The sequence below is a fragment of the Vigna radiata genome, chromosome 6 (assembly GCF_000741045.1).
Source record: "Vigna radiata var. radiata cultivar VC1973A chromosome 6, Vradiata_ver6, whole genome shotgun sequence".
Taxonomy (NCBI): Eukaryota; Viridiplantae; Streptophyta; class Magnoliopsida; order Fabales; family Fabaceae; genus Vigna; species Vigna radiata.
Window position 1 is genome coordinate 13872925 of NC_028356.1, and position 10497 is coordinate 13883421.

The 10497-nt window shown below is 37.1% G+C and overlaps 2 protein-coding genes across 2 annotated transcripts; both read right to left on the reverse strand.

The window, feature by feature from the left end:
• Nucleotides 1-8930: 8930 nt before the first annotated feature.
• Nucleotides 8931-9509, reverse strand: LOC106763455 (uncharacterized mitochondrial protein AtMg00810-like). Its single transcript, XM_014647645.1, has one exon. It carries the CDS (start codon nt 9507-9509, stop codon nt 8931-8933), a length of 579 nt encoding a protein of 192 aa, XP_014503131.1.
• A 234-nt stretch (nt 9510-9743) lies between these two features.
• On the reverse strand, nt 9744-10244 carry LOC106763456 (uncharacterized mitochondrial protein AtMg00820-like). The gene has a single exon (XM_014647646.1). The coding sequence runs from the start codon at nt 10242-10244 to the stop codon at nt 9744-9746; it is 501 nt and encodes a 166-aa protein (XP_014503132.1).
• Nucleotides 10245-10497: the final 253 nt, after the last annotated feature.

Consider the following 10497-nt stretch of genomic DNA (forward strand, 5'->3'; position numbering starts at 1 on the left):
AGATGAAATTGTAAACCCCCAACAACTCCATTCATCCATTGTTTTTTTCTTGTCATTTGAATCAATCTCTTTTGCATGTTAATATTTTTGTTCTCAAATCAAATTAATTATTTTTATTTTCAAGTCTTATTATTTTAATTCACGTGAACGAGAAAGCCTTTCGAGTCTCTTGGGAAGAACGATATTGGGTTGTACCAATTATATTACTTGAACGATTTGGTATGCATGCATGCCAATCCGTCAACAAGTTTTTGGCGCCGTTGCCGGGGACTCGAGGTTTACTTTTTCTAGTAGTGTGGATTAATTGAATTTGACTTGGTTGTAATTATTTTTGTTTTATTTTTGTTTAATTGCGTTTTATTTTATTTTTCTGTAAAAGTGCTTTTAGAATGTGTTTCTTGTGTATGCAGGAAACAATACATACTAGAAGCAGGGAAAACCAACAACCTCTTTTAGAAGGTTTACCGGATGGGAGAAGAAAGAGACATCCTTCACGTGAGAGATCTCTTTCTCCCGAAGCAATTTCGCAGTCTTCGCTTGAGACTTTTGCACCAGATCTTGAGGAGATGGCCAACCAACCTCCTCCTAGACGTACTTTGGGGGATGCAGCAAATGCAGTAGGCCCCTTAAACTTCAACAGTATAACGGTTCCAGCTGATAACGCAACCAGCATGGTGATGAGTCCGACGCTCATCCAATTAGTGCAGAATAATCAATTCCATGGGTTGTCGCATGAAAATCCTTATAAGCATTTGACAATATTTGGTGAGATTTGCAACACTGTCAAGATAACTGAAGTGCCGGATGACAGAGTCAAACTTAGTTTGTTTCCTTTCTCTCTTGGAAGAAACACAAAAGATTGGTTGAATTCTTTCTCTGAAGGAACATTCAGGACTTGGGAGGCGGTGGCGCAGCAATTTGTTACTAAATTCTTCCCAATTCCGAAAATTAATCAAGGGAAGTTGGAGATCTCTTCATTCAAGCAAGGGATGGAGGAAACTCTCGGGCAAGCATGAGACAGATTTAAAGGTTTATTGAGGGCGACCCCAGTTCATGGGTTCGATAAGACTTCATATTTGCTTGCGTTCCTTGGAGGTCTACGTGCTCATTCTAAGATGATGTTAGATGCCTCAGCTGGAGGCAGTATCAATAGAAAAACGGAAGATGAGGCATATGATTTGATTGAAGAAATGGCTTTAAATGAAGTGGCACAGAGTGAGAGGGGCATGCAAAAAGGAGGACTTTTACATCTTCCTGCTGAAGATGCTGCAGTTGCTCAAAATCACCTTCTCAGCCAGAAATTGGACAAATTGACAAAGATCCTCTCCAAACTTCCTAGGGGACTTAGAAATATTTCTCACGCACAACAACTTTGTGACTTATGTAGTGGTGATCATATAAATGGTCAATGTGCTTTCACGGAGGAGATGCAGCAGGACGTTAATTATATGGGAGCCCAATTTCAATACAAGCAGGGAAATTTCAACCAAGGTAATTCTAGCCAAGGTTAGAAAAATCATCCAAGTATTGGGCAGAACCAGAACAATTTATCGGGACAAGTGAGCAACTTCCGGCAGCAACAACCGTCACCTTTGTGGCAACAAGTGAGTAATTTGACTGAGTTTGTCAGAACCTTAAGTAATCGATTTGATGACTTCTTCAAAAAATATGAGTAGCAGGTAAATAACAATCAGGCCAGTTTTAAATCACTGGAGTCACAGATTGGGCAGTTGGCAACAAGAATAGAAATTACGGAGAAAAACCAGTTTAGGGCCAGGACTGAGGCTAACCCTAAGAGAGAATGCAAGGTTATTACGATCCAGGATGGTTGGGAAGCAGACTGTGAACTATTCCATGTGGTGAACAGTGAAGAGGAGGAGATGCTGATGGTTGAATTCTTTGAACCCAAGATCGATGAAGATGAAGAAGAGGAAAATTATAATGAAGAAGAGGTTGGTGGAGGAAAAGAGGAAATAGGAACCAGAAGCAATCATAATGGGGGATTTAGAGAGATTTTCAACCGGATGACTGTGGTACCTTTAGGAAATCAGCAGCTCCCTCCCTATTCAGAAAGAATTAAAATCAACATTGATGATGAAATTGATCTTACTGATGAAGAAGAGGATCTTGTTGAAATTGAGCTTACTGATGAAGAAGAGGATCTTGTTGTTCAACCACAAAAGACTAATTATCCCCCTAAGGCTAAAGATCTGGGGTGCTTAACACTGTCATGTGCTCTAAATGATTTGGATGTGGAAGCTATGATAGATTCTGGATCTAGTATCAATTTAATACCCACAGAACTTTTGAAGGAAATCGGTGGGCTTGTGTTGAAACCATCTGACTTGACTATAACAATGGCAGATGGTTCTACAAAAGTGCCAGTGGGAATGGTGGAAAATGTTGTTGTGCGAGCAGACCGGCTTGAGTTCTTAGCAGATTTCATTGTCATAGATGTTAAAACGGAGGAAGAGTATCCTGTGATTTTGGGGCGACCCTTCATGGCAACATCAAAGATGCTTATTGACGTTCATGAGGGAAGGATAATGATGAGGGATTTGAATTATCTATTTCTCTATACTGGCCGTGAAGGGGATGAGATCAAAATAGTAAAAAGAAAAAAATTTAAGAAGCCAAAGATGGACTAAGAACAAGAAGAGAGCATAGCAGGTACTGATTATTATGACAACTGTTATGTTTTGCAGGTGCCTGAGGATAAAGGGAGAAAAACCATTCACCCAAAATTAAAAGAAGATCCACTCCAACCAGGGAGCAAAGTGAGATTTAAGAAAAAGGAATGGATAGTAAAGGAGCTGAAGGAAAAAGGAATGGTGGAGATTAAAATACCATATTCCACAATGATTAAGAAGGTGGACCGAAGAAAAGTGAGTCGGTGGGACGATGAAGATCCCAACGTGAAGAAGAAGAGTTGAACTTGCTGGAAATCAATTTTTGTATTCTTAAGAACAATTTTCATTTTCAGTTTTGCACTTTTTATTTTCGTTGGAACATGTACTTTTTGAATTTTCTGAACAATTTTTGGGTAGCATCTACTGAGGGATGCTAAATTTTTGGTATCCACNGAAGGATATNCGGNNGGTACACCTACNGNTGGGTGGTGGAAGGAATTGCACTTACTGACAAGTGCTAAACAGGTTTGGGTCAGGCTCGTGACGTTAAACAAGCGCTACTAGGAGGAAACCTAGATTTCTTCTTACACTTTTGTAATTTTAAATTCCTAGAATAGGTTGCATTTTTAATTTCAGTGTGTACTCTTGGCTTGAATACTTTTTCTGAAAATGTTTGACTGACTGATATGCATGATGGAGCTATTTGATAATTATTGGATGTGGATGATAATTAGGTTGTGTTGCATGTTAATATCCACTGAAATAGATGTGTGATGAATTATGATTGTGGTTATGATACTAAGCATGGTGTATGAATGAATTTTGTGTGAGAAAGCATGTGTGTGAGATTTTGAGCTCTAGAGTTTTTGTTATTGTATGCATTGTTCACAGGAAAACATGAATGATATTGCCTTAATCTTGATGATTGGTTGAATTGTATGTAAATGTCATATGATCAAGGCCATTTTTGAGAACTCTTCTCTAGCCAAATTTTCACCCAAAATGCTTGAAATATTATACCCTTTTTGAACCTTAGCCTTAAACAGGATGTGGACCCTTGTCTTTAAATTCTTTACCTTGAGTTGGGATGTGCTTACTTGTATAAGATGAAAAGGTTCAAGTTTGGGGTTGCATGGGGGAAATTGAAAAGCAAGTGAAAAGCATTGAGCTCAAATGTTGTGAAAAGAAAAATTCATGAGAAAAAGAAAAGAAAAGAAGAAAAGCATGAAGAAAAGCTCAGTGAAAAAGAAAAAGAAAAGGGAAAAAGTTGGGAATAAGAGAAATTGGTGAGGAAGAGAGTTGTGCTTTTTTGTTAATTATTATGAAAGCTCTTTTGACTCAAGGATTTTGTTTTCCGGAAAAACCAATTTTTCTTATTAGCCCGACCTCATTACAAGCCTTGGAAAAGTCCTTCTAATGGCATTTGCATGTAAAGATGTTAATTGTTTGAGATGAATGACAATTTTGTTTCATGTGACTTGTGAACAATAGAGAGATGGAGTGTCACCTTAAACACTTGAGTGATTGAGTGAAACACTTGCTCGGTATGAACTGTTAATTTTCATGAGTGCATTTTTTCTTAGTGGATTGGTCATTCATAATGTATAACATCTGTTGTGCAATCTCTGGATTGAAAGCATGCATACACCTTATTTTGATTTCACTGAAGATTTGAATTTGAGTGGTGTTTGTCATGTACTTTGGGAATGTTGAAACATTGCATGGAAGAGGATAAAGCCAAGTTTTATTTTGTTTGTTGTTTTGTTTTGTTTGCTTGAGGACAAGCAAAGTTCTAAGTTTGGGGTGTTGATGAAGGTTGAAAAACAGTTATTTTCATATGTCATTTTAGACCTAATTACGCCTTTTACTACTTAGAATGAGCTTAGAATCAAGCAAAACTCAATAAATGAGTCTGTAGAGAGTAAAAAGCTGTTTTTAGCGATATTATGCTTGTTTTGCATTGTTTTGTAGCTATTTTGAGAAAGTGGAGAATAGAGTTGAAGATAAAGGTCGGAGACTCAAGAAAAGAGAAGAAAATTGAAGATTTAAAGAGTCGACGCACCGCCCGGCGGCAACTTACACCGCCGGGCGGTCCAGGGCGAGGAGTAGGCACTAGCGTTGGCGCTAGGCGGTTTTGAGGGAAACCGCCAGGCGGTGACCCTTACCGCCGGACGGTTCTGAGGCTTATGGGAAACCGCCGGGCGGCACACTGGTTCCACCGGGCGGTGGTCCGTTGGGCCTGAACCTGTTTTCTGCTGCGTTCCTCACCTATATATACCCCTATTGCGAGTTGAGAGTCATTCTTTTGACAAGGGAGGACGGCCAGACCTAATTTTGCTCTCTAGAGTGGATCTCTTGGATGCTTAGGCTCCTTTTCATCTTTTCTAGGGTTTGCTTTTCCATTCTTGTTCCATTTTTCATCTAGATTCACCATGAAAATGGTGAACTAAACCCTATTGTTGTTGGGGGAAACAATGTAATCTTTTGATACTCTCTTTTATTGAAACTCTTGATTATTTATATGGTTTCCATATGTTTTGATTGTTGATTGTTGGGTTCTCATTTGTGCTTAATGCCTTATCGTTTAACTCATTCGATAACTGTTGTTTGTCTTTATTGATACGGGGACGTACAGTAATGTNATGAACTGGTGAGTAATTTCTTGATTCTGCAATATCACCTAGGGATAGGGGTATGACGATCAATTGCGTTTAACTTCTGATCTATAATGCTGTATTAATTGCTAGGGGAGGCTAGGGATAGCAAGCCAGTAATTAATATTAGGCTCTTTTCGCCGAGGGATCGGGTTAAGGGTAGGCTAAGAAAGTTGCACGACAATTAATTAATCAAACTAATAATTCAAGAGGAGTAGATAAAAGAGAAAGGATTAGATGAAATTGTAAACCCCCAACAACTCCATTCATCCATTGTTTTCTTTTGTCAATTGAATCAATCTCTTTTTCATGTTAATATTTTTGTTCTCAAATCAAATTAATTGTTTTTAGGTTAAATATATGTTTTAGTCCTCATATTTGTTCCTCATTCTCAATTAGGTCCTCATGTTTTTTTTTTGTCCCAATTGCATCCTAATATTTGTAAATTTGAGGCAATTAAGCCCTTTCCGTTAACTGGCCAGTAACGTCATAGGCCAATTGAGAGGGCTTAATTGGCTCAAATTTACAAATATTAGGATGCAATTGGGACAAAACAAAACGGAGAGGGCTTAATTCCTCAAATTTAATAATATTAGGACGCAATTAGGACAAAAAAAAATGAGGACCTAATTGAGAATGGGGAACAAATATGAGGACTAAAACATATATTTAACCTTGTTTTTATTTTCAAGTCTTATTATTTTAATTCACGTGAACGAGAAAGCCTTTCGAGTCTCTTGGGAAGAACGATATTGGGTTTTGCCAATTATATTACTTGAACGATTTGGTACGCTTGCCAATCAGTCAACACCCACATATTCGAATTTCTCGGACTAGATGAACAATCAAATGAACCATGATATCAAAAAACGAAGGTGGAAAATACATTTCCAATTCACATAGTAGTCTTATTCCTTCATTTTCCAATTGATCTAAACATCGAGGGTCAACAACTTTCTTGCAAATGGCATTAAAAAACAAACACAGACGTGTCAGAATACCCTTAACAGAAGGAGGTAATATGCCTCGAATAACAACCAGTAACAATTGTTGCATCAATATATGACAATCATGAGACTTTATAACCTTGTGGAACCTTTACACTTCTTAAAGACTTACAAAAACTTTGTTTTTCTTTTTTAGAAAGAGTATGACAGGCTAGGGGCAATTAAGTGCGTCTACCTATTGTCTGTGGATGTAACTCTGTTCGAATTCCCATGTCAGCCAAATCTTGTCTTGCTTTTATCCCATCTTCGGTCTTCCCTTTCACGTTTAATAAAGTTCCGATGAAACTGTCACAAACACTTTTTTCAACGTCCATCACATCAATACAATGTCGAACATCAAGTATAGACCAATATGGAAGATTAAAAAATATTGATCGTTTCTTCCAAACATTTTTTGTATAGGTACATTTATGATGTTTTCCAAATACAATGTTAATGTTTTTGACTTCGTTATACACCTCTTCAGCATTGCGGGGTCTGCACACAACCTCATCCTCGACACTTCCATTGAATGCTTTTTTCAATCTACGATAAGGGTGATTGCGAGGAAGGAATTTTCGATGTCTTGTATAAACTGTCTTCTGACTATGCTTCAATTGAAGGTAACTAGTGTTTTCTTCACAAATCGGATATGCAAAATGTCCTTTAACACTATAACCGCTCAAGTTTCCATAGGCTGGGAAATCATTTATAGTCCAAAACAACATTGCACGNAAACGGAAATTCTCTTCAACATCTGAATCAAACACTTCGACACCTTCTTCCCACAACAATTTCAAATCATCAATTAAAGGTTTCAAGTAAACATCAATGTCATTGCCAGGTTGTTTAAGACCAGATATCATCATTGACAACATGACATATTTTCTCTTCGTGCACAAGATTGTATATCATCAACATAACTGGCCATGAATTGTGTTTGCTACTTAAATTTCCGTACAGATTCATACCATCAGTTGCAAGTGCATGTCTTAAGTTTCTTGAATCTGCACCAAATTCTGGAAATGTTTCATCGATCTTCTTCCACTGTGGTGAGTCTGCTGGGTGTCGAAGAAGATTATCGCACTTTCTTCCTAAAACGTGCCATTTAAGGTTCTTTTCATCCTTCTTAATAGAGAACATACGTTTGAACCTAGGTATTATAGGCAAATACCACATGACCTTACCAGGTGCACCATCATTACCTTCTTCAATGTTGTTGTCAGATTTCTTTTTAAAGCGGCTTAAACCATATGTTGGACAATAGTTTAGTTAAGCAAACTCCTTGATGTACAAAACACAATCATTAGGGCAAGCATGTATCTTCTGATATTCAAGGCCCATTGGACATAAAACTTTTTTGGCCTCATAGTTACGAATAGGAAGAGTATTATTTTCTGGAAGCATCTCCTGCAGAAAATCTAACAAATCCGTGAAACTTTTATCGGTCCATCTGTTCCTTGCTTCTAAACTAAACAACTTCAAAGTTGCAGACAAACATGTAAAGTTCGTTCAGCCTGGGTACAACGGTTGCTCAGAATCATTGATAAGAGAATCGTACAAATTAGCTCTTCTAAAGTTATCTTCACCAACATCACGTATCATGTCCTCTAAATGATCACTCATCCATTCTTCCACATAATTTTTTCCTCATGACGTCATAGGCTGGTCCAGTACTTCTCCATGCCAAGTCCAAACGGTATACGATCTCGTTATGCCGAACATGAATAGATGATCATGCAAATTGCCCAAGTCTTGTCGTATTTGATTAACACAACGAACACAAGGACAAAAATATGTCTCGTTCACAGACTTTGCATTTTCTTTAACATATTGCAAGAACACCGAAACACCCTTCTCATATTCTTCAGAGATGCGACGTACATTCATCCAGCTTCGATCCATACTATATTAATCGTTTGTGTTAAATTTCAAATGGGAACTAAGTTTCGCTCAGTGATTTCAATATGTATAATCTAACATGCCAATTATAATAACACAGCTAAAATTTATCACATACATATTCAAAAGCCGATAACACATGCATACGTAAAAGCCAAAAACATGCAAACNCAAANNCCAAAAACANGCAAACGCAAAAGCCAATAANATGCATACANANAAGACAATAACACACATANAATAAAAGTTTTAAACATTGAAGCTAACCTTCTTAGCAAATTCAAACAACAATGGAGGGAATTGGAGGACTGCAGGCCCAAAAATATAGGCCAAAAACGGTCAAAAACGTCGCCTAAGAACACGTCACAAACTGCATCAAAACGCAACGAAGACGAAATTTAATCAGTTGAAATAGAAGATATCTCAGCAAAGAGTAAGCATAGTTGACTTCAAACATGACATATTCGAATTAATTATTTCACACCACTATCATTTAGAATTCCCAATTCATTTCGGATAGTAAAAAATCTTTCTTTGTTCAAAGGTTTTGTAAAGATATCAGCTCATTGATGTAAAGTATCAACATATTCAATTTTGATTTCACCCTTATTTATATGATCTCGAATAAAATGATGCCTTATTTCAATATGCTTTGTTTTCGAGTGTAATACAGGATTCTTTGTTAAGTTTATAGCACTAGTACTGTCACATTTCAAAGGAATATTTTCTAGCTTAATGCCATAATCCTCTAATTGACTCTATATCCAAAGAGACTGTGCACAACAACTTCCAGCTGCTATGTACTCAACTTTTGTGGTAGATAAAGCCACACATGCTTGTTTCTTTGAATGCCAAGAGATCAATGATGATCCAAGTAAATGACATGTGCAAGTGGTGCTTTTTCTGTCTAGTTTACAATCTCCAAAATCAGAATCACTATAACCATTTAGAAAAAGATTTGTGCCATTTGGATACCATAGACCAAGGCCTTTTGTACCTTTAAGATACTTTAAAATTCTTTTTACAGCTATAAGATGTGATTCTTTAGGTGCAAATTGAAACCTAGCACAGAGACAAACACTAGGCATTATGTCAGGCCTACTAGCAGTGAGATAGAGTAATGATCCAATCATACGTTGATACATCTTTTGAGAAACATTTTTTCCAGCCTGATCTAGATCCAAGTAACAATTAGTTGTCGTGGGAGTTGCAGCATCTTTGCAGTCTAGCATCTTAAATCTTTTCAGCAAATCATTGTAGTATTTGGATTGATGAATGAATATACCATCCTTAGTTTGCTTGACTTGCAGTCCAAGAAAGTATGTCAATTCTCCCATCATGGACATTTCAAATTCTTCCTGCATGATTTTTGAAAACTCTTTGCACAACAGAGGATTAGTAGAACCGAAAATAATGTCATCAACATAAATTTGCACGTACAGTTTGTCCTTATCTGAGCCTTTTATGAATAAGGTGGAATCAACTTTTCCTCTTGAATATCCTTCTTTATGAGAAATTCACTTAACCTTTCATACCACGATCTTGGTGCTTGCTTTCATATAAAGCTTTCTTCAGTTTATATACATGATCAGGGTATTCAAAATCTTCAAAGGTGGTTGTTCAACATAGACTAATTCCTTGATGAATCCATTTAGAAAGGCGTTCTTCACTTCCATTTGATATAATTTGAATTTCATTTTGGATGCTATAGCTAGAAGTATTCTGATAGCTTCTAATCTAGCTATAGGAGCATATGTCTCATCATAGTCGATTCCTTCTTCTTGATAGTAGCCTTTAGCAACTAGCCTTTCCTTGTTCTTTATGATTTCTCCTGAATCATCCATTTTGTTGTGAAAAACCCACTTTTTACCAATAACTTGTAGATCAGGTTTTCTAGGTACAAGCTCCCATACGTTGTTCCTTGTGAACTGATTTAGCTCCTCTTGCATTGCCAACATCCAATTCTCATTATTCAATGCCTCTTCCACTTTCTTGGGTTCAATTTTGGACACAAAAGCAACGTTCATGCAGAATTGGTTTAGTTTTCTTCTTGTAGAAACTCCTCTTGACATGTCACCAATAAGATTGTCAGTAGAAACGCTTCGTGGTACCTTTCATGCTTTAATCGACTCAACTCTAGAAGATTCGACTTGCTCAACTTCACTTTTTATCTTAATAACTTCTTCTGGAATCTCTTCGTCAACTGAGTTTTCATCTTCTTCAGCTGAGTTTCTAACTTGTTCATAATAGTTTGGAGCCATAATAAACTCATCAAAGACCAAATGAATAGATTCTTCCACATTCATAGTTCTCTTATTGTACACA